Source organism: Mirounga angustirostris, unplaced genomic scaffold (assembly GCF_029215605.1).
Source record: "Mirounga angustirostris isolate CCGP_5_RB_7025 unplaced genomic scaffold, mMirAng1.0.hap1 SCAF_7, whole genome shotgun sequence".
NCBI lineage: Eukaryota > Metazoa > Chordata > Mammalia > Carnivora > Phocidae > Mirounga > Mirounga angustirostris.
In genome coordinates, this window is record NW_026991715.1 from 93,713,846 (window position 1) to 93,741,438 (window position 27,593).

The following is a 27,593-nucleotide window of genomic DNA, read 5'->3' on the forward strand; positions in this document are numbered from 1 at the left end:
AAGCAGGGGGAGTGGGAGAGGGAGATGCAGGCTTCCCGCTGAGCAGGGATCCCAGGACCCTGGGATCATGACCTGAGCCGAAGGCAGATGCTTAATGACAGAGCCCTATTTTTGAATTTTGTATAAATGGAATCATACAGCTTATACTTTTGTGGTTTTTTTCCCCCTCTGCTTGCTATTACATCTATGAAATTCACCCATTTTGTTGTAACAGGTCTTTTTCCCTGTGCATTATTCAATTGTATATATAGTCCATGCTTTGTTTATTTTACTGTTGATGAATTAGTTGGATTGTTTCCAATCTTTGGCTGCTATATAACATTTCTAAGGTGGACATAAGCACTTGATTCTGTCGGTTATAAAAAACCAGGAGTGGAATTACTGGGTCATAGGATAGGCATATGTTCAGCTTCAGTAGATACTGCTAAACTGTTTTCCAAGTGCTTGGGCCAATTTACACCCCCACCTCTAATATGCGAAGTTCCAGTCACTTCGTTTTGCTAGTCCTTTTATTTTATTTTATTTTATGTTTTAAGATTATTTATTTATTTATTTGACAGAGATACAGCAAGAGAGGGAACAGACACAAGCAGGGGGAGTGGGAGGGGGAGAAGCAGGCTTCCCGCGGAGCAGGGAGCAGGGAGCCCAATGCAGGGCTGGATCCCAGGACCCTGGGATCATGACCGGAGCTGAAGGCAGACGCTTAACCATCTGAGCCACCCAGGCGCCCTTGCTAGTCCTTTTAATTTTAGCCATTCCAGTAAGTGTGTAGTGATATCTATGACTATGAACTATTGAGGTGTAGTTTACAGGCAGTAAAATGTACTCATTTTAAGCGTAGTGCTTGAGATTTGAGAGCTAACCTCCCCCCCCCCCCCCCAAAAAATTCTCTCACTTCCCTTTGCAGTTCCTCCACCTCCATTCCTGGCCTCAGGTAACCTGTTTTCTGTAATTATAAATTAGTTGTGTGTGTTGTAGAATTTCATATAGGTTAATTGTATAGTATGCATATACTGCAAGCACTCTCTGTTTAGCTTATTTTACCCAGTGTAATGTTTTTGAGATTTATTCTTGTTGAATCAGTTTTTCATTCCTTTCCATTGCTTAGCACTATTACATTACAAGATCTGGCAGTTAAAATGTTTTGTTTATTCATTCTCCTGCTGAAGAATATTTGGATTGTTTGGATTGTTTCCAGTGTTTGACTTATGAATAAAGCTTGTGTGAACATTTGTGTTCAAATTTTTTTTGGACATTTCTTTTCTCTTGGGTATACCTAGGAGTGGAATTGCTGGCAGAGTGTAGTTGAATGTTTAGTTTTTCCAAGTAACTGCCAGATCTTTTCCCATAGTGGTTGTACATTCTTATGACTTGCCCCACAGTATATGAGAGTTTCAGTTTCTTTTTTAGCCTTGTCAGCACTTGGCATTGTCAGACAGTTTTAGCCATTATTATATGTGTGAAGTAGTGTCTCATTGTGGTTATAATTTACATTTTCCTTTTTTAAAAGATTTTTATTTATTTATTTGACAGAGAGCAAGCACAAGTAGGCAGTGGCAGGCAGAGGGAGAGGGAGAAGGAGGCTCTCTGCTGAGCAAGGAGCCTGATGTGGGACTCAATCCCAGGACACTGGGATCATGACCTGAGCCGAAGGCAGCCGCTTAACTGACTGACCCACCCAGGCGCTCCTATAATTTACATTTTCTTGATGACTAATGATGTCGATCATTTTTTCATGTGCCTTTTAGATACTGTCTTTAGAGAAGTATCCATTCAAATCTTTTGACCCTTTTAAAAAATTGAGTTATCTTATTTTGATTTGTGGGAATTCTTTATAGTAGTCAGGAAACAAGTTCTTTGTCAGATACACATATTGCAGACATCTGTTCTGTGGCTTGCTTTTTCAATGTCTTAATGTTGTCTTTTGATGGACAGATGGTCTAATGCTTACAAAATCGAATTACTCAGGTTTTTCTTTCATTGTTACTGGTTTTTGTGTCCCATTTAAGAAATTTTGCCTACTCTAAGGTCTTAAAGATAGTCTACTCGCAACTTTATGGCTTTACCATCTTTTTTTTTTTTTTTGACAGAGACAGCCAGAGAAAGAGCACAAGCAGGGGGAGTGGGAGAGGGAGAAGCAGGCTTTCCACTGAGCAGGGAGCCGATGCGGGGCTCGATCCCAGGACTCTGAGATCATGACCTGAGCCGAAGGCAGATGCTTAACAACTGAGCCACCCACGCGCCCCATGGCTTTACCATCTTAAAATAATTGTTTTTTTATGGTTGAGCTAGGGATCAAGATTCATTTTCCCCCATATGGTTATCCACTTAGCTCAGTGCTGTTATTTACACATACATTAAAAAACTATTGAAAAATTGTTGAAGAACATACGAACATAAGAAGCTTATGTTTTGTTTTTACAGAGTTAACCATGTTTATTATAGAAAAATTCAAAATAAAAATAATGTAAAATAAGAAACAAAAAGAATCAAAACTTCCCCTGATGACTGTTAATATTTGGTGTATTTCCCTTCCTTCATATACATAGTTTTTCTTTTATGTATGTTTCATATATATTTTTCACACATAAAATCGTTTTGCAAACTGCTTTTATTTATTTATTTTATTTAATTTTCTTTTTTTGAGAGAGAGAGCATGCGTGTGACCTGGGGTGGGGGAGAGGGAGAGGGAGATTCTTTTTTTTTTTTTTTTTTTTTTAAGATTTTTATTTATTTGATAGAGACAGAGGGAGAGAGAGAACACAAGCAGAGGGAGTGGGAGAGGGAGAAGCAGGCTTCCCACTGAGCAGGGAGCCCGATGTGGGGCTGGATCCCAGGACCCCGGGATCATGACCTGAGCTGAAGGCAGACGCTTAACGGCTGAGCCACCCAGGCGCCCCGGGAGAGGGAGATTCTTGTGTAGGCTCCACACCCAGGGTGAGCCTGATGCAGGACTAAATCTCACAACCCTGAGATCATGACCTGAGCTGAAATCAGAGAGTCGGATACTTAGCCAACTGAGCCACCCAGGTGCCCCTGCAAACTGCTTTTATTTATTTTAAAGATTTTATTTATTTATTTGACAGAGACACAGGGAGAGAGGGGACACGAGGGGGGGGTGGGAGAGGGAGAAGCAGGCTTCCTGCTGAGCAGGGAGCCCGATGCGGGGCTCGATCCCAGGACCCTGGGATCAAGACCTGAGCCGAAGGCAGACACTTAACGACTGAGCCACCCAGGCGCCCATGCAAACTGTTTTTAAAACTCAACAATATTTGTGGCATTTTTCTGAACCATTTTCTATTTCTTTTATAATATTTTGAAGGGGTGCCTTGTATATATGAATGTGGAAATGGCTAACTAGATAAACTGTTCCTTTATTAGACATTTAAATTCTTTTTTTAAAATTATTTCTAATAGCAACTTCTTAAAAAAGATTTTATTTATTTATTTGACACAGAGAGACACAGCTAGAGAGGAAACACAAGCAGAGGGAGTGGGAGAGGGAGAAGCAGGCTTCCCGCGGAGCAGGAAGCCCGATGTGGGGCTCAATCCCAGGACCCTGGGATCATGTTCCAAGCCGAAGGTAGACGCCCAATGACTGAGCCACCCAGGTTCCCCTAATTTATAGCAACTTAAAGCTGGGTTGTTCTTTCTTGTAGTTTAATCTTTGAACACATCTGTGAGTATTATCTTGGGATAATTTCTAAGGGGCGGAAATGATGGGTCAAAGGATATACACATTTTTGGGGCACCTGGGTGGCTCAGTCGTTAGGTGTCTGCCTTCGGCTCAGGTCATGGTCCCGGGGTCCTGGGATTGAGCCCCACATCGGGCTCCCTGCTCAGCGGGAAGTCTGCTTCTCCCTCTCCCACTCCCTCTGCTTGTGTTCCCTCTCTCGCTGTGTCTCTCTCTCTGTCAAATAAAAAAAAAAGATACACACATTTTTAAGAACGTGTATTTTATATGGCCAAAAGTTTACCCACTTTCTGTTACTTATATGAACTTGACACAACAGACCAAATTCTGTCTATAACAGTGCTGTTTTCTCCATGTTTATGCCATTTTAGAATATTAATAATTAAAAAATAATACCAATTTGGTTGAAGAATTTAACAAGTTATTTCTGGAATTACTAGTGATATTGGATATATTATGATGTTTGTGGCTATTTATGTTTCTTTTGTGAAAAAAGGGAAATGTGTGGAATAGCTGTAGTTGTACTCTGTTGATTTAAATCCAGGTGCTTGGGGCGCCTGGGTGGCTCAGATGGTTAAGCATCTGCCTTTGGCTTGGGTCATGAGTCCAGGGTCTCCAGGGTCCTGGGATCGAGTCCCAGGTCCGGCTCCTGGCTCAGTGGGGGAGCCTGCTTCTCCCTCTGCCTCTCCCCCTGCTCTCTCTCTCTCTCTCTCTCTCTCTCTGTATCTCTGTGTCGTGAATGAATAAATAAAATCTTAAAAAAATAAATCCAGATGCTTTGGGGGAATGTGGCGGAAGGAAGTCACCAGGGTGAGGAACTTCTGAGTTTGTTGTGGCTGGGACAGTGTTGCCTTTTTGTGAACAAAATGGCCATTTTTGGTAGAATCCAGCTGCAGGAGTATTTGCTTTACCCATTGTACTGTCTGTGGCAAGCTTAAGCCAGTCCCTGCTCTGGCCAGACCCTGGCTCCAGATCTTCTTTATGAAGTACTTAGGGATCTGTTATGTTTGGCCTCATTCATTGATTCAAGGACCCTCACTCCTATTAGCCTTCTTTGAGCTAGGAGGTGAGGTTCTACTGGGAATTCCATTCACTTTTTAGGTAGGCTTTTCTGTGTTTACATTCAGTGAACCCTGTTTCTACTCCAGTTTTTTCTTTTTTTGTATTTTATAGAAATTCCTTGAAATGTCTTATATATGTGGAGGGCAGCCTAGCCAGGTTTCCAGTACCAATGTACATTGTCTTTTATTTTGACATTTCTTTCATGATGTCAGTTGCACCAATCAGAAATCCCAACCTTCACACCTCTGTTTCCCTCCGAAGTCTTGCCTGTTTTTGTTTTTTCCACTCTAGCTTTCTGCACTTAGTCATAGTCATTCCCCCACCCCTTCCTCCAATGCCTTGACCTAGCAAGCATTGTCATCTGTTATTTGTTATCTGGAAGGCTTCACCCTGTCCTCCTTTCTTGCTTATTAACCCTTGTTTGTCCTTTAGAGCTGAGCTCAAGCATCAGTTCTTCAGGGGTTGTGTCTGGGTTCCCTAGATACCCCTACAGGTTATATTCCCTTGTCATATTCTTACAGCACTCCATTCTTTCCCTTCGCTGCTGTTAACATAATTGTAATTAATAAATGTATTGCATAATCCCCCACTAGACAGCTCCTTGATTAGAAAGTAATGTCTGTGGGGACAAGGATCATGTCTGTCATGTCATATTCAGCTCACAGCATATTCCCAGCATCTAGTACAGTGCATGCCCTACAGCTGCCCAGTTGAATGAGGGAATGAATTTGGGAGAAGCAAATAAGAATTACCGTCTTGTATCAGAAGTTTATATTTACTTTAAAAATGAATACATTTGGGGGCACCTGGGTGGTTCAGTTGGTTAAGCGGCTGCCTTCGGGCTCAGGTCATGATCCTGGGGTCCTGGGATCGAGCCCCACGTCCGGCTCCCTGCTCAGCGGAGAGCCTGCTTCTCCCTCTCCCTCTGCCTGCCACTTTGCCTACTTGTGCTCTCTGTCTGTGAAATAAATAAATAAAATCTTAAAAAAAAAAAAGTATACATTTGTTCCTTAAATGCCTGGCGTTTTTAGTTTCAGTATCATCTCTTAATTTTAAATGACTTGATCCTGAAGTTTATTTTTTATTTTTTAAAGATTTTATTTATTTATTTGACAGATACATAACGAGAGAGAGAACACAAGCGGGGGGAGTGGGAAAGGGAGAAGCATGCTTCCTGCTGAGCAGGGAGCCCAATGCGGGGCTCGATCCCAGGACCCTGGGATCATGACCTGAGCCGAAGGCAGATGCTTAAAGACTGAGCCACCCAGGTGCCGCTTGATCCTGAAGTTTAAACTGCCACCATTAGAAACTCCTTTCAGGAGGTCAAAAAGCATCCCTACTTTCCCTCTCTGCCTCTTGGCCCATTTTTAAACCTGTCATTGACTTCTAATCTGTCCAGATTATTTTGCTAATACTTCAGCTGTCATTTTGAAGGAGTTGTCAACTGCTGTAACTACTAATTCTTTTTTTTCTTTTCCTCCTCCCACTTTTCGTGTGTGTGTGTGTGTGTGTGTGTGTGTGTGTGTGTGTGTCAGTGACTAATAGGATCACTATTTGCTTCTTTAGGTCAAGTAAATTTGGTAAATTCCTCATATGATCTCCTCTTGGAAATTGACTTGATAATTGTCATTTTAATAATTTGTTTCCCAGCATTTCCCAAACTTTCTGACCCCAGAATGCTTCTCCTCCTTTATTTTGGTTCAGAACCTATGGAATCCAAGAGCTATTCTTGACTATTTTTGTGCATTTCATCCCAACTTCTTGTATTCACCGAGTTCTCTATCTTCCTGCCAAAGTAATGAGGGGAGGGAACTAGCACTTGTTAAATGCTAGATTTACATCTACTATTCCTTTTAACCTTCTGTAACTTTGAATGAAAGGTAGGCTTATTTTCTACATTTTAGCATGTGAGGAAATGGAGACTGGAGAAGGGATTTTTTTTTTTCCTCAAGGTTACATAGCGATTTTATCTATATTTTTCATCTGTCTATCTCTCCAAAGCCTTGTGTTCTTTCTCCTCACTACCTGGGGAAAGAAAAGAAAAACTCTTCTGATGATTTTAGAAGCTGTACCTCTTGCTATCACCTTAGTTAGGGGAGTGTTCGGTGGTAGTTGGACTCTCAAGAGCCAAAGGCCCACGAGCAGCAAGGCTTCTAGGCTCTAATAGGTGGGCAGCAGCATATTCTAAGTACTTGGGGAGATGGAGAAGAGAAGGCCAAGAAAAGCCTTGACTACCCTTGCCCAGACTGCCTTTGTAAGTTCTCATACTTTCTTGCCTCCTCCATTCCAGGCTTACCTCATTCTCTTCAGTTCCAGTCTTTTCTACTGGTATATGACTTCTTTGTTGGAATTTTAGGTTGGCTTTATCAATAACATAGGAGCTAATATTTATTGGGTGCCTGCTTTAATGTAGCCAGCCGTTCCTCTCCAAATGGTTGACTTATTTAAGGTCACATAGTGTTGGATCTGGGATCTTAACCTCACCTCAGTAAATTTTTTCAGAGGGAAAACCTACGGTAAGCAATTAAAATCTACGAAATCATGGGTTTGATGTGCTAGTTATGTGTTTTTTTTATAACATATACTTAAATTAAACATATGGCTACTAAACATTAAAACACCTTTATGTACCACCAAAAATCACCTTGAATACTAAACCTTGGGAAATGTTCCTGTAATCTACTTCTTGTCTTTATCCATTTATCCACGAATAGTTCGGTGTGTATCTGTAAAAGATGAGGACTTAAAAACAAAGCAAAAGATTACAAAAAAGACATACATACACACAGCATACAATTCCATTATTATACCTAAAACATTACCAGTTGCTACCTTGCTATCCAATAGTCAGTATTAATATTTGCCTACTTGTCTCATAAATAACTTTTAAATTAATAAACTTAATTTTTTAGGACAACTTTAGGTTTACAGAAAAATTGAGCAGGTATATTCTTCCTCCCCTTTCAATTTCCCCCATTGTTAACATTTTACATCAGTGTGGTTAATATTGATGTTTTATTATTAACTACAGCCCCTGGTTTATACAGATATCCTTGGTTTTTTACCTCATGTCCTTTTTCCACTTCAGGATCCCATCCAGGATTCTGCCTTGCATTTGGTTGTCATGTGCCCTTAGGCTCTTCTTGGCTGTGTCAGTTTCTCAGATTTTGTTTTTGATGATAATGACAGTTTTGAGGAGTTTGGTCAGGCATATTGTATTTGCCCTCTATTGACTTTGTCTTGTTTTTCTCATAAATGTTTTTTTAATAATTGTTTTTTTTCAATTCAGGAGCCAGACTTGGTTCACACTTTGCATATAGTTAATAGCCTCTTAAATCTTTTTAATCTGTAAAAATTGCCTCTCCCATCTTTTTTTTTCTCTAGCCATGTATTTATTGAAGAATTGGGCTTTTGTTCTGTGTAACTTTATGAATTTTGGATTTTGCTGATTACATTCTCATTAGGTCTATATAATCTGTTCTTGGGATTTCTTGCAAATTGGTAGTTAAGTCCAGAGGTTTGTTGGATTCAGGTTCAGTGTATTTCTGTATCAATTAAAAAACAAAACAAAGTACAACCCATGCTCTTTCCACTGTGTCATGGTGCTTTCTTATTTTTGTGATACTCTCTATCCTTTCCAAGTAGCTGATTCTTGAAGAAACATAGGACTCTGATGCATGTACATTTTTCCGAGTTAAAACTGCATAATTTATTGGTGGTAGATGGTGAAGCTGTAAGCTGGCTACAGGAATGCCTGCATGTAGTTGTCAGTTTTGCCAAGGACAATGATGACACATTTTATGGTATTGACAATCAGTTTTAGAGTATTATTCCTATAGTTTATTTTCAACTTTCTCCTTTTTCTCAATTTAGATATGTAATGGCTTTTGCTACTGTTAGTATATACTTAAACCTTACTTTATCCTCCCCTCCCAAATTTGAATGATTACAATGACACCTGTAATGTAAGAAGATAAAAACAAAATAAATGGGAAAATGAAGATGAAAGGAAAAATAAATGTAGGGAAATAAGATGAATGAAGGAATAAAGTTACGTAAAAATGCGGAGACTAAGGTTAGTTGTTAGAGGAGGGGCACAGATTAGTCTCTGCTTGTAATAGTAGTGTTCTTCGCAGCTGTTTGCAGGAATTTTGTATCTTTAGATGATAAACATCTTTCTTTCCCTAAGGCTTTTTATTTATTTGGTGTTTGTACTTGGTAATGCCATTCTCATTGCTTATTTGAAATGAAGTGCCTATAAAGATGTGGGTCAGGTTTCTCAGTGTTAGGTTTCAGAGCTCATTGGAAAATCAGGACTCTTTTTCTGTTGTGCCTTCTTTGTACAGTCTTCTTAAGAGTTTTGATTAGTTTATCCTATTATGTAGGTTTTTCTTTCTCTAGTATCTGTGGTAGAGCATGAATGAGATATTCTTGGAACATTTAGTTTTGAATACCTTTGTTTATCAGTAGAATAAAGTGATTTCTTAGGAAAGAAAAAATTTAAGAATGTTTCACCAGCAGAATACTGTGTCTTTATAACTTCGGCCATATCAAATACCTTTTTTGAGTTTTGCCTGTTGAATTTGAACTAAATATTTAAGGTTTGTTATGATTTTTCTAGTTAAAGTGGCAGAAAAGCCAACTTAAAACTGGCTTAAGCCAAAACAAGGAATTTGTAATTTGAAAAATCTAGAGGTAGGTGTGGATTTAGGTTTCTTTCTCAGACTAAAAAGTGGTATCTTCTGGTAACCAGCTCCACTCTTTCCCTTGTGGTAGCATGAAGGCATCAGTAGCTCTGACTTTCATCCTGATATGTTCAAGCTCAGTGGGAAAAGAATCTCTTTTCTTGTGGCTTCGTGGAATTCGAATTTAGAACATGTGCCCACTCCTGAATCAATCACTGTGATTAGGCGATGTGGCCAAAAAACAAGTGTCTACCATCAACCCCTTAAAATTATAACATATTCTTCTCTGGCCCCTGAATCAAGTTTTTGCTCTGCATGTAAACTTTCTGGACTTTCCATGTTAATTATTTGATAACTTAACAAATATTTATTGAGTTCCTACTATGTACAGGCACTGTAAGGATTTAAAAACATTACACTGTAAATTGGTAAATTCCCTTACCAATTGCTTGTAAATTACTCTATTTTTTATAAATTATTATGGAAATGAAAGTTTATTTGGAAATGAGGTATAATTTTTGCTTTCATTTTTAATTTTTTATTTAAAGATTTTATTATTATTTATTTATTTTAAAGAGATTTATTTTATATTTTTTAGAGAGAGCTTGAGTGCACAATTGGGAGCAAGGGGAGAGGTGCAAAGGGAGGGGGAGAGGTGCAGAGGGAGAGGGAGGGAAAGAATCTTAAGCAGGTTGCACATTCAGTGCAGAGCCTTACGTGGAGCTCAGTCTCACAATCCTGAGATCATGACCTGAGCCGAAATCAAGAGTCAGAGGCTTAACTGATTCAGCCACCCAGGTGCCCCCTGAAGATTTTATTTTTAAGTAATTTCTATACCCAACATGGGGCTCGAACTTACAACCCTGAGATCAAGAGTTGCATGCTCTACCAACTGAACCAGCCAGGCGCCCCTGGAAATAAAGTACAATTTTTTTTTTTAAGATTTTATTTATTTATTTGACAGAGAGAGACACAGCGAGAGAGGGAACACAAGCAGGGGGAGTGGAAGAGGGAGAAGCAGGCTTCCCAGGACCCTGGGATAATGACCTGAGCTGAAGACAAACGCTTAACAACTGAGCCACCCAGGTGCCCCAATAAAGTACAATTTTTATTTTATTTTATTTTTTTATTTTTTAATTTTTTTTTTTAAGATTTTATTTATTTATTTGAGAGAGAGAGAATGAGAGAGAGAGCACATGAGAGGGGGGAGGGGCAGAGGGAGAAGCAGACTCCCCGCCGAGCAGGGAGCCCGATGCGGGACTCGATCCCGGGACTCCAGGATCATGACCTGAGCCGAAGGCACTGCGCCCAACCAACTGAGCCACCCAGGCGCCCTAAAGTACAATTTTTAAAAGAAGACTTACTACTTTAAGATTTTCCTGTGGTTTTATAGAACAGTTTTTGGTTTATGAATTTGATTATTTTTATTTATTTATTTATTTTTTTAAAAAGATTTTATTTATTTATGTATTAGAGAGCGAGAGAGAGAGAAACAGCATGAGAGGGGAGAAGGTCAGAGGGAGAAGCAGACCCCCTGCTGAGCAAGGAGCCCGATATGGGACTCGATCCCGGGACTCCAGGATCATGACCCGAGCTGAAGGCAGTCGCTTAACCAACTGAGCCACCCAGGCGCCCAGATTATTTTCAAAGTAATAGTAATGTCACCCTTTCAGCCTTTTTTCTTTTCACTCACAGTCTTGGTAGCTGTTTCTATTGTTTATTTGTAGAATTTTAACTGATCAATGAAAAGAAATGTGGCTTAAAAAAATAGAGAAATGTGGCTCGTGGATTATTTTTCCTCTTAAACACAGTAGGAAATGTCCCTGTGAGATTTGTCTTCTGATCCTCCTCTCAATTCTGTATTCTCTCAGAGTTAATGAAAAATTTATTATGATGGCGACATCTGTGTTCTGTGCTTTGTAGAACATCTTGGCTGATGGCTTATAGCTGAGTCATTCATAAAGTTATTAAAATAGTGAAGTTGAACAGTGTTTTTTGACAAAGAAGTCCAGTATCTCTTAAATATATATTTGGGCTTTCCATCTTAGACTTCATTGCTTCCTTTGTGTGAAGACTTCCAGAGTGTTACAGTCTACCCATGTTCATATGTACTCCTCCAAAAAGAGTCTGAAACTTGCAGGTTGACCTTACTGTAGCATGTGTTTAGCAGTAATTGTCTGCTGTCGAGACTAGGTGCTTTCAAGGGGATGCACACGAAGAGCACAATGTGACAGATTTAGAGGACCTGGGCTAGAAAAGCATTTTAAGAAGATGGACAGAATGCTCTGTAGAGTCCCTTTCAGAAAGCTCCAGAATATAATGAAATCTCTGGCTTCAAGCGGTGAGAACTCTCCTTTACCCAGTTGCCTGCAGGAGACAGACAGTGTGAAGGGAATCAAAGACATCCTGGCTGTGCAGCAAGCAGCAGGAGTCCCTCACTAAGGCAGCCTTAGCCCCTGGCTGAAAGACAGATTCATTTGTTCGCAGAGCCCAGTGGATTGTGAGGCACACAACTTCATTCTTATTTGAAACCAAGGTCAGCCTAGGATATGAGGACAATGGGCTATATGAGAAAGTAGAGCAGGGGTAAAGTTTGCTATAAATTTAATTAAGGGATGATAAAATGTACCCTTTTATAAAATGTTGGCTTTGACAACTCACTTTTCAGGCTATTCCCAGCTAAAGAAGCAAAATTTTGATTACCATTGTTTTCTAAATAAGTCAACATACAGTTGAATGTGTTTGTGTATGTATAAAATTTTAAAGATTGAGACTACCAGCTTGGAATGTGTGCTTCATTAGGATAGGGGCTTGTTAGGTCTCTGAAAATAAGTATATATTTGAGAAATGAGCAGTGTTTCGAAAATATTAGAGGGCTTGTTTAAATGGTGTAAGGTTTGAATTCAAAAGGTTTCTTTGTAGGATCAACTTTCATTCTATAGATGCTTGTTCAGAGCTAATAATGAAAAGGAAGCATGGTGGAAGCTTTGAAAGTCTTTGGAAGTTTTTTTATTTTTGGTATTTTGGTGTTTTTTAAAATACCCTTAGTAGGGTTTAAGTTTTAATACTCTTGAAAGCAGTGAAACTGCATTTCTTTAAAATATTTTATACTTCTTTTAGGAACTTAACTGTTTTCTTTAGTGAATTGGGAAATAGTATAGCTTTATTTCCAGAAACAATTTTAATATCACAATATTTGGTCTTGAGAATTCTTGTGTTGTCTATCAAAGCATTTAGTGTACTGGCATGCTCAGTAAGCCTTTTTGAATGGATACTCAGTTTAAAATGAACAGTTAGAATAAGATTATAATGTGGTCTGACTGTAATTGAGTCAGACCCTCTGTGAGTAGATAGAAGTCAAGACATCTTCCTGAAAGTGGTATCTCTTCCTAGAAAAAATGAGAATATCCATTATATCAGAGAAAAAAAGCTTTCACTTTCTGTACTCATGTTCTTTTAAAATCATGGCAAACTTTGTACTCTCGCACATGAAAGTAGGGCAAGGATTTTGATTGAGTGTATCGTAGGTCAATCAGATCCTGTGCAGACATGTTCAGAAATTCTTTCTGAACTCTTAAGTTTTTTGACTCAGAGTTGGTAGAAGGACTAGGAAGGGTTCGAGCCAGGGCCTGTCTCTGGAATAGCAAGGAACGGGGAGTTGGATTAACTCAAGAGTGGGGCCTAGTGCTCTGGTATAGATAATGAGATCAGATGTCCCTCAATTCTCAGATGATGTCTGAAACACAAGGTGAATTTTTAGTTCTCTCACCTGGAAGTCCTCTCAGGTGTCATGCAGTATGGAGTATGGATTGTCAGATATTTGGAAGTGGCATCCTCATAAGACAGAACACCAGTACCTAAGAGTTTTCTGGCTAAGTACCCTCAGCTATCTAGAAGCCTTAGGCATTGAAATGAATTTAGGTTAGTGTCTTTGTCACCTCACAGTGCAACCAAATTCTGATACCTAGCTTTACCCTATCTGTTCTCCACCTTCACTGAAGGGGAATAGACTAGAATCAGGAACAATTTGTTATGACCAGATCCTTAAGGAACAGTGTGGAAATGCCAGTTACTCTGTTTTGAGGTGGCCTGGAGGAGAGAGGATTGAGAAACCTGAGTACTGTGTTGCCCATTTTCTGTCAGCTGATCTGAAAATCTATAGTAGACCCCCCCAATAAAAAGTAAACTAAACATCACCTGTATTTAATTCTGGTATTTTATATATATTTTATATTTTATTAAATAAAAATGTAGGATCATAATGAAAGTCCTGATTTGTAGCCTTTATTAACTTAATGTTTCTTGAACTTTTTCAGTGTATTGTAACTTTCCGTATATTGTAAAGTTCCTTCTGGGTCAGTAAATATACTCTTACAACGTGTTTTTTATTTGGTGGACACATAACATTCTGTCTTCTGGAGGATCTATAATTTGTATAACCAATCTCTATTGTTGGGCCTTTTTTTCCTTTGCTATTATGACTAATGTGAATGATAAACATCTTCTTAGCTGTATTTTTGGACATGTCTTTATTTCTTTCCCTAGTATAATTTCCTGCCCTTGAATTACTGAGTCAGTGATGTGCATGTTTTTCAAGTATTGAATATGTATTGATAAGTTGAACAGGAGAGGTTGTACCTATTACACTCCCCATCAGCAATATAGATGGGTGACAAGTAGATAGAATTTATAAATAGATGAGAAGAAATTGCTGCTCAAGGGAGTTTAATGTCAAGCAAAGGAAATGAGAGGCAGTATAATTTAGAGAAGAAAGTAGGGATATTGGAGTCAGAATTGCAAATCTGCTGCTTTTGACCATACAGCAAGTTATTTGCTGTCTGGTCCTCAGTTTCTTCCTCTTTAAAGCTAAGGTACCGGTCTGGCCGGAGGTGGTGTGAGAGTTAATGAGACCACAATAGTTGTACAGCATGTGGCACACAGTAGGCATGCTGAAATATGAATGTGCATCCCCCTTCCAGTTTCTCCTTTTTTGTAAACTTTCATTTTAATTTACTGTTTTCATTGAAAATGAGGTTAAGCTTGTAGTTTAGTGGTCTCCCCTAGTTCTGAATAACCTTCCTCTTTGGACTGCAGATGCTAATTGACAAAGGCTCAGATGTACTTAATTTAACTGTTTAATTCTCTCCAGTCTCAGGATTTGTGGATCTTGGTAAACCCTTTTGGGATTGGGTTCAGACTGATCTGACCTGGAGCTTGCTGGGGGAATCTGTTCCTTTTTGGCAGCTGAATCTCAGACTGGGCCTAGTACAACCGAGGACCCATGTGGCTCTGCCGGAAATAGGTTTATTTTGTTACATCCTGTTCTCTGTCATGCTGCTTAGAATAGAGATTTTGCTCCCCCACCCCCATTTTTCTAATCCTCCATTCCAGCAGCTTCTGTGAGAGCTCTGAAAAACCTGGTGACATTTTTGGATCCTGGGTGGTAGTTGTAAAGTGGACAAGGATATTTTTTTCATTTGGAGTTACTCAGGACTAAGGTGTTACCACTTTGAGATTTACTGCTATTTTTGAGGGTCACTAGGTAAAATATGTTTCTAGGATTCCAGCATCTTGACACATTTTAAACTGCAGTTGTTTAAAATGGACTCAACTAATTTTTGGGAAAAGAATTTGTTTTTATTTAAGTTGTCAAGTTACTATTTATAATGTATAACAACTTATATAATTATTTATATAATTAAAGCATCACTTAGAATTATGCATTGTAATATTATTAAACAATTATAAGTACTAGATACTCACTGGAGAAAAAATAGAAAATGTGAATGGATAAATATTCAAAAAGAAAAATTACCTTCATTCGTCTACCAAAGATAACTGCAAAGATCCATTTTAATTTTATTAGCTTCAGGTTCTGGTATCTCATCTTAGATAATCATTCAAAATGAGGTAATTGGACATTGGAAGATTTGTCTTTTAAATTATTACAGGGTTTAAGGAAAGTTTGGGCTCTGGCTTTGAGTCCTGATTTTATTCCTATTTAGTGACGTTTGAAGCTCGAAAACTTGCAGATAGTATCAGTTTTCCTCACTCTTACCCTTCTTTTTTCCTTCCTCCTTCCACTGCCTCCTGTTCCCCATACACTTTTCTTCTTTGAACATATATCCTAGCCTGAAAATGCTCTGTGGTATATTGTCTACAAATCTATAGTTCTACTCTATAGTTGCTAAGAATTAAAGCAGTAACTTTCTTGGTTATATGTCACATGGTTGCCGTGGTTATATGTCACATGGTTACCATCAAATTTTGCTATAATAAAATACCATTATAAAGAAAAGAAAGTCTTTCACACACAGAGGCACTGGACTGGTATTCAGTTCTTTAAAAGGCTTTGGAGAATGCCTTTAAATTGTGTATTAACTTTTATTCTGCAACCTGATTATTGTATTATGGTTCTTGGTTTTAAAAGCAGTACAATTTTTTGGTGAGAGTTTGCTCTTACAGGTTGCCGTCAAACATTTTAACAGCAGAAGCCTAGGTTCTCAATCTTAGGGGATGGTTTTAAAAGCTTTCTGTGGCTCTATTTTCATTACACCACTGCTGCTTCTTGAAAAGCAACAGTCTGAGAATTCAGACACAATAGGAGTAGTTCCTGATTTGGATGATTTTTTTTTTTTTTGGATGAATTTTTATATTTGCTTTATTTGCTTTGAGGTGAAGACAGCCTCCAGCTAAAAGAATGGATACTCTGTAGCTTGCACACCCAGGTTTAGAGAGCTGGAGTTACATAATCTCCTTGAGCCTATCTGTTGTATGATTCTTCAGGACCAAATCCCCACTCCTGGATAGAGATTCCCAGTGGAGAGTGTTATGGCCAAATAGTAACCATAAAATGGACCTTCTATTTCACTTCTTCTGTTATTTGGTAGCCCCCATTTCATTATCATGGCACTGTTTGTTTTATATCCGGTAGGGCATGGTGGGAGTTTTATTGGAAAAAAAAAAAAAAAGAATCTAGACTGGGCATGAAAATTGACTTTAGACATGTACTTCCAAAGGTAAGTGCCGGCCCTTGTATCTATTCTTTGTAGCCTGGCTGAAAGAAATTTGTATTGATTGTACAATAAAAATGAGAGGCTATCTTGTTAGATTCTCCAAGAGACTTCCATTTCTAACTTCTCTTCAACATGCTTCTCTCCAACTGCCAAGGATCTTTCTTTGATGCTGGCTTGAGTTGGCTTGGCTTTGGCTTGATATTTTGCTTTGTCCCTGACTTTTAGTCTAAGAACCTCACCCTAACCCTTGCCAATATGTTGCATGACCTGCTTCTATCCCTTTGATAGATATGGTTGAAACAGTATGTATGCTGAGTTGCTGAAAAAAGCTCTTGGGCATGTTGATGATAAATTGGACTGCACCCTTGGGAAGGATTGGTTGTTTACTGGTGAGCTATATATATAGCACACAGTATAAGAGCTGTTGTCTATAGGATGAAGTCCCAAGTTTGATAGAGTGGTTTATGAAAGACCTCTGTGATTTGGCCTCTCAGCTTTCCCCATCTCATACTGAAATACTTTAGTAATGCTAAATTAATTGCAGATCCCTGAGTAGGATGTGCCATTTCTTAACTCTCTGGCTTTGCTTATGCTATTATTCTGCCTGGAATGTCTTTCTCTTTTTACCCTGGCTGCCTCCTACTCATCCTTTATGGCTTAGTTCAGGCATCCTCCTTCTTTGGGTGGTGTGTGTGTGTGTGTGTGTGTGTGTGTGTGTGTTACACTGCACATTCTCAAAATTCCCTCCTATGGACTCCTGGACAAGAGAGAATGTCTTAATTGCTTTTCTGTCTGCACATGTAAGTTCAGATAAGTTGTTTGTTGAATGGAATAGTGTTTAAGCCACTCAGTTATCTCAAACATGATGACAAGAGTTAGATGAGGCTGGTAGTGATTCTGTGGGAGGAGGTTTAAAGAGAACAATTAGGGGGATTTATAGGAAACCCCTAAATTTATATTTATAAATATACAGAAAATAGGGCATATTTCTGAATCAGAGTGACATTAGAGAGAGATTGACATAAAATACCTCTTTGGGTAGCTTTTAAAAGAATTGCCTCTTTGAGAAGGAATCAGGGCAGGATATTCAAAACAATCCCATCTAGAAACAGACCAAAGTAAGCTTTTGTGAGTTCTCCTTCAAGCCAGCCAATTAGAAGACAAGGTGCCTGCAACCACTTTTTCCTTTTGATTTGTGGTTCCTATGGCAATAGGAAGAGAGCCTAGGACATTTCTCTTCTACCTCTTTTAATAACTTTCTGCTTTTGAAAAATGCCAAAAGCTATTATTCTTCTTGTCTTTACTGACTTATAGTGTTTCTCAGCATGGTGGCCCTGATTCTGGTTTTTGATTGTACAGTGGGTATGCCAAAATTAATGAACACTATCAGTTTCCTTGACTAATGCTATTTTCTTTGGCCGTAGAACCTACAAATATAATCAATCTAATTGGGTATTTGCTGTTAATACTAGAACACTGAAGCATTTCTTATTCCTTATGAATAATTCTAAATTAGAATACTAGTCATTACAAGTAGCTAAATGTGAAATCAGAGCAAACATTTCTTGGGGGTTTTCTACCCCTGAGAGCCCTCTCTTAAGTGTCCCCATTGTGACCCCCGTGGGTTTCTCTTGAGCTCGAGGCTGAAGTCTCAAGAGGAAAGAGGCTTAGTTGGTATTGTTGTTGGCTTAATAAGTAGGTCAATAAGCATTTGTTAAAATTGGTAAATACCCACAGTGTTAGGGTAAGTTTTTGAGACATATTTTAATAATGAAATAGTGTTCCTCAAGTTTAAAGAGAGACCAGTTATCTTTAAAAAAAAAAACCCCACAAAAAAACCAAAATAGTCTACCTTGTGAATATAGCTGATATGACAAAATCTTTACATTATACTGTTAAACAATGATAGATAATAGTTATTCTACAAGTCAACATTGATTTCCAACCAGGTCCCTAAATTTAGTTAGAAGTTTCAAGAATCAGTTACTGCTGTGGTCCTAGCTGCATTTTAATGCTCTTAGGTTGATGAATGTGGAACTTTTATTTTTATCCATTATTTTCAAGTTAGATCAATGTCTTCTTGGTCCATTACACTTAAGAGGAGCCTTGTTTAGACTACTAGCAGGTAATCCTTATAAAAAGATGGGTGTATTTCCTAGAGTGGCATTTTCTGTTGTGTAAAGACTATTTTTCAGCACTGTGTTGGTTTCTTAGCTTCAAGGAATTGAGTATGAAAGTAAAGAAGTTCTAATACCTTTAATAAATACTGGCATCACTCTCTGTACCCCACAATGTCTTTCATAGATATTATACATTCTTGGAAATTAGATCTTGAGGGGGTTCTTATCTTTTCCTGAATATACAATTTCAATATCAAGCTTTTAAAAACACTTGTAATAAATGGCTACTATTTATAAACTAAGTTTTCAGAAAATTTTCTTTACGTTGTTTTCCATATATTTGTAAGAGGTCATTAGATGGTTAGGAAAATTATTTTTCTTCTTTAGTTTCTTCTAAAATCGGGGTGGAAGTGCAGACTAAATTGTCTTCCAGTTCTATATGATTCTTTGCTTTATTAAATATGAAAATGTGTCCCCCTTTTTTTTTTTAAGTTTTGGATCCCAAGGCATTAGCAGAATCTAATCAGGGTATAGTATTCTTATGCCTTCATAGTTTTACTGTTTGAGTCAAATACGTATTAAATTTTGAAGCAGGAACCTGTTTCTGTGGAATAAATGAAAATTAATTTGCAGGTGAACTTTGGTGTTAATTTGGTATCAGTTGTTGAATCCAGGTGTAATCCTTAAACTCCATTCTCAGATCTGAGTGATTCTGTGATTTGGATAATTACAAAGATTACAAAAAGGAAACTTAAAGTTGAACTATGGGGCTGTTGGGAATTTATTTAAAATAATTGATGTAAGCAATGTATACAAATATAATGTGTCTGGGCCTTTTCTCTGCCCATCTGCTTCTGATGCATACTGATGTAAGTATTCTTTTAATAAGCATTTGCTAGATATCTCTGGACAGAGTTTGTTTTAGTGGAAAGAAAACAGATTTGCTTAGAGTCAGGCAGAATTAACTTCTAGTCCTAATTTTACTATTAGTTAGCCCTTGTTTTCTTGCTCCTTGAACAAGCTGCTATTTCAATAAATGAAGCACTCCTTTACTGATCCGTGGATTCCTCATCTTTAAAATGGAATATTGCCTCTCAAAAGAGTTTTTGTAGAAAAAAAGTTTTTGTGGGGGTTTACTCTGTCAACTGGCTATCATATAATGAGCTTGATAAATGGCAGCTGTTTATATTATTATACAAACATTTATTCAGCATGTTTCGTGGCACTCTGTGAAAGTGTTGGGGTAACAAAATATGGATCCCTGGAGGATCAGTGATACATTTCTATATTAGCTATGGTAAACTTTGCAGTAAAGGCACATGTTGGAAATGTATGGTTGTTACCAAAAAGCTGCTCAATTTTTTATTCCATTTGATTCCCCAATGGTTTTGGATTCTTTTAATGCCTTTTCTAAATAATCTCAATATTCGGGGTGCCTGGGTGGCTCAGTCGGTTAAGCGTCTGACTCTTGATCTCAGCTCAGGTCTTAATCTCAGGATTGTGAGTTCGAGCTCTGCACTGGGCTCCATGCTGGGCGAGGAGCCTTCTTCACAGTAAATAAATAAGTAAGTGATCTCAATACTCTAGTTAAATTATAGGTGAGATGTAACTAGTAAGTGGCAGATGCTGGAGAGGAGCCCAGGTCTATTTGATGTCAAGCGTAGCTGTCTTTGTTTATATTATAATTGGGATGACCACAGAATTTGTCTCCCAAACCAGAACGCTTTTGAGAATGAAAGTTATGCTGGGACAACAAGTGTAAACCTGGACTGTCCAAGGAAAATGAGGATGTCTGACCATCCTAATTATAGCTAGGATAAACAAATTTATGATGTTGAGTCTAAGACTTCTGGAGTATTTTGGTTAAATCCAAACACCCACCTTCAGTTAAAAAAAGATGTTTTTTTGCATGGTTATTGTTTTTGCTGTAGTAAACTAATTGACCTTAGATCTGCAGAAAAAAGAACTTATTGAATACCATAAATAATCTAATGGCTTAAAAATACTAGCCACAATGCATATGTTCATTTTTATATTTTTCTTTTTTCTTAATTCCCTTAAAGCCAGCAAGCTTTTAGAAGAGAATGGGAATGGGTAAATGAAATAAGCCTTTAAGTTCTTACTTGTGTCAAATGAACTTTGTAAAAAAAAGTCTAAAATTAAAATCATCATATTCCAGAGTTTTTCCTTTGGAAAGGCAGAGATGCGGATGTCACTGCAAAATCAGATATGTTTTTAATCAGCTCTTTTATTGCCTGTATCTATCAATCTATCACTCATCTTTCTTATTCCTTTTGCCTTATGTCTCTAGGTGTCCTGTGATTTTATTTAGGGAAGTACAAAACTGTATCTACATGATAAAAATTCAGATGATCAAAGTTTTTACAGTAGAAGCATCATAGTCTTGTAGAATTAATGTGGGTTTAATAGACTAACGAAGGTTTGAAATTCTGGCTCTCCCCTCCTTTGCTGTGTGTCCTTATGCAAACGATTTAACCTCTGAGCCTCCGTTTCTTTACTGTGGTGTGGGAATTAGAAAACACACTTAAAGTCCCTGGCACATAGTAGGTGATGTAATGATGGCAGTTATAATTATATGACTCCAAGACTAGAAACGGTTATTTTTATTGTTATAGTCACAGTCTTACCATTAATCTTGTTGCTCATTCAGACCTTCACAGTTCCCTTTAGTGGGTTTTCATTTAAACATTCTCTCTCTCCCTCTTGATTCTGTTCACTGTGTCCTGAGGAATTAGTGGTTGGCAGCAGAAGCCTCCTTTCTGTAGGACAGAAAGTGGGCCCTCTCCCAGGGTTTCAGTAAGTTGTCTAGGACCACCATCCCTGACCTCCAAACTGCCAAGGGTGCATCCCCTGCCCAACTAACATTCAAGTTGCCTGTGTGAAGGAGTGATTTGTTGCGGCCTCTAACTGCTTCTTCTCTTCCTTCCTTTTTGTCATCCTGCAGTGTTCTGTGCCAAGGTCTTTGTGGCTAGGCTGCGCCAACCTGGTAGAGAGCATGTGCGCACTGAGTTGCCTGCAGAGCATGCCCAGTGTCAGATGTCTCCAGGTGCCTCTCTTCTTTCTTGTTGTAAATGTGTTTTTTACGTATGCCATGAACATTTGTTGAAACTTGCAGTAGTGTGTTTAATCCAATGTTAAGTCTGCTAAATGTTCTGTGTAACCCTCTGCTTTTCTTCAGCCTGGGTGCCCCACATGGAGGAGTTAGTACCAAGAGGGGCCTCTCAGAGAAAATGGGTCTTTGGCTGGGCCCAGTTCTACTCCTCTTTTTCTGCTCCTGCTTTTTATTCTCCCCTCCCCCCACCTTGAAGTTCTGATTCTCATGTTTAATAGTTGTGCATGTGCCCACAAAACCCTGACATTTTCCATTTGGCTACTTTTAACAGTTCTTTGTTGAGTTGGGAGGGTTTCATAATTAAAGTGGTGATTTTTCTACTTTGAAATTCATCCTTTTGGCATGCTTTCTCTCCCTCCTTCAAAAAAGGAGTAGGGAGGGAATTACTAATTGTATAAAATCTCAAATTGAAGTTTATTAAAGGTCACAGCTTTATGCTGCCAATAACCGTCGGTTTGGTCCACTTCCCAAAGGCCAGATCTGACACCTGTCCTCAGGGTCCACCCAGGTTTCCAGGCCGAGGCTGGCAGAGAATTCCACAGATAAAAGTAAAACTTTTCGGGGGTGGGGAGGGGTTGCTCAGGAAAAAACTGTTAGCAGGAGTGTGGCTGGACTGCACTCACTTGTTGGGATGGATTCTAAGGGGAGCCAAGGCAGAAAACTTTGCGGCTTTATTGGGGAAGTTCTGTTTAGAGAAAACGTGTATTTTAATTAAGTATGGTTTCAGTAGCAATATTCAGTTTTCATCACTGTGTATTCCGCACAGTTTATTATATCTTTAAAAAAACCGATATTAAATTCCTGGTGTCCTGTGGAGACTGCCCTGTTTTAGGAAAACACTGTAAAATGAGGAAATGAGTTAGAGGGATATTATTGATGGCATGGATGACTTTACTGTTCTCAAGGTTATCTTTCTATTCATGTTTACAGTCTCTAAATGGAGTGGGGGAACCAGGAAGGAGGAGAATTTCTTTCATATTGGAATTGTGTATTTTATTTACTTATTAGCAAACATTCTGAGTACCATTGGTGTGGTTATTGATTCAAATTGCTTTCTTTAGAAAACTGTACTGGAACCTCACTAACAGAATTAACTAGAGAGTAGATTCAGTATAAGATCCAGTTGTTATAGGAGTGTGCATAAAAAGGCGGTACAACACTTAGGGTCCAGGGATTGGGTGTTGCAGTGAGGCTCCAGTGTAATGTATATTTTATTTTTGGAAAAGCAGCTTCGCTGCATGCAATGTAACTTTAACAAAAATGTTCTTCAAATGGCAGATGTTGTTGCATGGACTCTCCTTGGTGCTAAATAATGGATATTTGCATTATAGTAGTAGTGTGTTTTTCTGAAATGCTTATTACTTGAATGTTTATAAAGTTAATTGTTAGTGGGGCGAATGAGTTTTTTCCAGAAATTTAAGTAGGGGAAGAATTGTAGTGCAGATTGAAGTGCAGATCCTTCTTATTGCATTCAGTTAAAAGTAATTGACCAGTGGGAAACATTTTTCAATATATTTTAGTATCAGTATTGTGAATTCTCTGGAGGTGGGGTGAGTGGGAGGAAATACGGGTTCTTACCTTGTTGAAAATAGAAACCCAAATGTGCTCAAAGTTCTTTGACTTCTCTCTCCCAGGGAAAATCATTTAAGAGAAAAAATGTAAACTTTGCCTTGACTGGACCTTGAAATACAGTGGAATACTGAATGATATTCACTGAAATGTGAATGGAGTAAATACTGTTTTTAGAGATATATTGGGAATTTTGTTTATTTAGGTTTTTGTTTAGTATATAATTGAGAGTCTGCAACACAGTAAAATGAAATATTTACTCAGCTGATTTGGAATTAGCAAATCATTACTCTATTTTGTTCCGTTTGTGAATGGAAAGTAAACATGTATTAAAAAACATGTTGCTTCCTGTCTACTCACTGGTTTTACATATTACTGTTTTAACACCAGTGGTCCTGCTCTCTACCTCCGGTCTCCAAACAGTGCTACAATTTAGTTGACTTAATTTGTCCTTGGGTTTTCAAAGAATGCCTGTTGGTTTATATGCTTATTACATCTTTGGTTTATCACAAAGATGACTCTTGCTTGACATTGCATACCTCTCAGTGAACCCATTTTAAGAAGGCCTCAGAAGAGAATAGGTTGCCTGAAGAGCCTGCTTGACTTTGCTTGGGCTCTGGAGTTGCATGACAGGGTCCTCCTTAAAATTACCACACCGGACCCATTGCCAGTTGGAACTTGAGCCAATTACCTGTCTATGTGGCTGAATTAGTGTACCTTTTCAAAAGCAGAAATAAAGATAGTAGATGCCTTTAGGCATTATACAATCCCTCCAGGTTCTGCTGTCTATGAGAAAGGAAAACAGCTAAGACTGAAAAAATAAAAATCACTCATTTACCTCAATAAACTGTTAAAAATATATATATTAGCTTTGTGACAACCCGGTGAGGTAGGTGTTATTATCCCCATTTTTCACATGTGGAAACTGAGTTTCAGAGGTGATATGTGTGATTGGACCCAAGTTAATACTACATAGCTGTGAAGTGGTAGAGCTGGCATTTGAACCCTAGCTTGGCCTGATTCCAAAATTGTTCTTTCCTCTGTGCTTGAATGCTACTGTTTCTAGAATTTTCCATCTTAGTTTTGTTTGTGAAAACTTTAATTTTGAGATATCTGGTGTGTGGCTTGTTTAGCCATTATTTATTTGAAAATAAAAAAAAGAAAAACCTGACAAATATTTGTAGGTGGAAAAAATTGCATTCCCATTGCCAAAATGAGCCCTCCTGAATCTTAAAGCTAGTGAGGTTCCTGAATGGCTTGTCTGCAAGAATATTTACTGTGCATTTGGTATGTGCCAAGGCCTATCCTGGTGTTGAACACATAAAGATGAACAATACAGACTTGTTCCCTGCTTTGAAGGAGTGCGTTACAGTAAGCAGACCCGTGAAGGAAAATCCAGACTAAACTACAAATAAAATCTGAGAGAGAGAGAGAGAGAGAATATGTGTATAATAAGCTATGGAGTTAGCCAAATGTATATGTGCTTTTAAAAAAATGTGAACCAGTTTAAACTAGGACTAACTCAACATTTTTTTAGAACAGTTGAACTGGAATATCTGGATGTCTCTGAACAAATTGAACTGAATCAGTTTCTCAGTTGGTTCAGCTCTCCAGATTGAACCGGTTGATTGTTACATCCGATAATCAAGAGTTCAGGCCACGTAGAATATTTGCTAAGACTCTAAGACTAATCTGTCACAGGAGTAATATCAGTGTTGATAATAGTGTGTATCGTTTATTTTCCACTTTCTTTTTATGTGTCAGGCTCTAGGCACTAGGTTATTTCATTTAATCCTTATGGAGAAGTTATCCGTGATTGCTTTTTGCTATATGCAGTTATTGAATTGAATTGACTTGCTTAAGGTTACCCATTTATTAAAGTGGCAGAACTGGGTTGTGAACGTAGGTCTGGATGACTGCAAAGCCAGTGCTCTAGTCACCATGCTGTAGTGATAGTAACTTGGCAACTGCCATTTTTAGGTTGGAACAAATTCTCCTTTATTTCTAGTGTTAGAAGTTGAAAGCTAACACACCTAGAATGGTAGGGGTTCCATGTAATGGACTGACAAATTTTCTTGGGAGTGCCATTTGCAAACTCTCAGCTGGGGAGAGTATTAGCGATAAACTTTTCTCAAGGGGAGGACTGATGATTTGGATTGACAGCAAGCATCGTGTGAATCAAGTTTTAGTGCCTCCTCTCTTACAACTCTAGTGTGGATAGTGCTGGACAGTCAGTCCAACTTTGTGAAGCTGCCTTTTCCTTTTTCTTTTCTTATTTTCAGTATGGATAGTGAGCCACAGAGTAAGTTTAAGAACACTACAGTTGGAAAAGAACACTATAGTTGGAACTTGCCATAGGATAAAAGGATATTTTTTAGCTATGGGCTGTAGGTTGGTAGAAAGAATCCTAGCTCTGGAGCAGACAAACTCAGTTCTAGTCTTCTGCCTGCTACTTAATAGCTCTGTGACATTAGGCAAGTTACTTAACTTACCTGAACCTCAATTTCCTCATCCTTAAAAATAGAGATAGTTATATCTACCTACAGGATTTTGTGAAATAGAGGAAGGTAACATCTATCCCTTACTGATTGCTTGTTGTTGAGGGATGAAAATCCATTTCTTTCATTGCTTCTTCCTGGTTCCCTAGTCAAGGAGAGGGAATTCCAGTCTTACAGTCTTGGATTCCATACAAGGGCAGGCTAAGAATAAGATAAAGGACCAGGCAGATGATATGGCCCCTACTGTCAGGTGTTCTCCTTTTGTTCTGAGCTGTTTCCTTATGTGAGACTGGCTGTTCCAACTCACTGTCTTTGTCTCTTTTCTAATGAACATTGGGGATTTATCATTTCTTGTTGCATATCCTGAGGCTACTGTGAAGGCTTGGAGTAACCTTTTGGATTGTTTAATGGTACAGTCTATTATATTTTATGAACATTAAAAATTTTTTTCTCTTTATAAGAAAATTTACAAAATATCATTACTAAAACAAACAAACAAACAAAACCCCAGACATTGGTAAACTCACCACCCAGAGAGAACATCTGTTGCTGCTTTTAGGGTCTGTTTTCCTTCTGTTAGGCAAGGAGGAATCCATCAAATTGTGCAGGCTGCCTGTGTTATTATGGTGATGATAATGAATATAACCAGTGGTTTTTTACATGTCCCTTGGAACCCCAGAGTTTGACTTTGGAGTCACTAGAGGGATAAAGGAAGGCGTTGCATAGTGCTTACTCTGAATTTATCTGTACTACATAGCAGGGCTCTTTGTAAGATTTTATGTGAAAAATTTTACTGTGGAAATTCCCAAACATACAGAAAAATAGAACCATTCAGCTCAACCTTGAACAGTTTTCAAAATTAATGCTATTCTTAGTTCAGCTTTCTTCTTCTCTAACTTTTTTGCCGGGGCATTGTAAAGCAAACCTAAGATGGCCTAAAAAATAAAGAGGAGTTTGACAAATCAGTTTCATGTCAGCATTAAAAAAATTGTTCATAGACTTAAAAATAATATAATTGGTGCTGAAAGTTAGAAAAGACATATACAATTTCCTTTGACCCCAGATCTCACTTCACAAAGTATCACTTACTAGTTTCCCAGTATCCTTGTAGACAAAAGCTTAAAAAAATACAAATATAACCATACTATACATACTGTTTTTTAATTAATAACTTTCTCAATTAATAATATATGTTGACCATTCTTCCCTGTCACCACATAAAACCCAGTACAACCTTACTTTTTTATAGCTGCAATAATATTCCATTATATCATTTATCATTTAAAAAAGAATTTGGCCAATTCCCTATTGAAGGAACTTTAGACTTCAGTTTTTTTTGTATCCTAGCACTCCACTTTACTATTTTCATTGGACATTTATCTTAGGCTTGTAAGATTATGTCTGTAGAATAAACTCCTAGATCTACAATTGCTTGATCAAAGAATATCAGTGTTTTATTGTTAATTAAATTATCTGTATATAGAAAAGTTTAATAATCTCTCCCTTCCAATCTCCCCCCGCACCCAAATGTTAACAGTTTGTTGTCTACCACTGTGTATTTGGGGTTTTTTTTTTGTTTTTAACCTGAGGGTATATAACTCTATAATTAAGGGATTTCCCCTCCTTTTTTTAAATAGGGAGAATGGGCTCACCCTAGAAAAACTGATACAGCACCTTCCTTTACTTCATTTACTTAACACTATATTACAGACATGTCCCCAGATTTATAAAGTTTAAATAACTCTTTCATCAGTGGTACTTTTATCATTTGTAGATTTGGTGGGGCGGGGGTGGTGAGAAAGAAGAGTACAGTTTT

General features: G+C 38.1%; 1 protein-coding gene across 9 annotated transcripts in view; it reads left to right on the plus strand.

Moving 5' to 3' along the window:
* Nucleotides 1-27,593, plus strand: part of FBXW11 (F-box and WD repeat domain containing 11) — a 123,364-nt gene that overhangs the window by 18,010 nt on the left and 77,761 nt on the right. For 6 of the 9 annotated variants that reach the window (XM_045901337.3, XM_064596571.1, XM_064596570.1 and 3 more), the window contains one exon: nucleotides 21,543-21,644. The exons of the other annotated variants lie outside the window; for them this stretch is intronic. In XM_045901337.3, coding sequence (XP_045757293.1) covers nucleotides 21,594-21,644 — 51 coding nt within the window. In that variant the 5' untranslated portion in view covers nucleotides 21,543-21,593. The remainder of the gene's footprint in view (nucleotides 1-21,542; nucleotides 21,645-27,593) is intronic. 9 annotated transcript variants of the gene reach the window in all.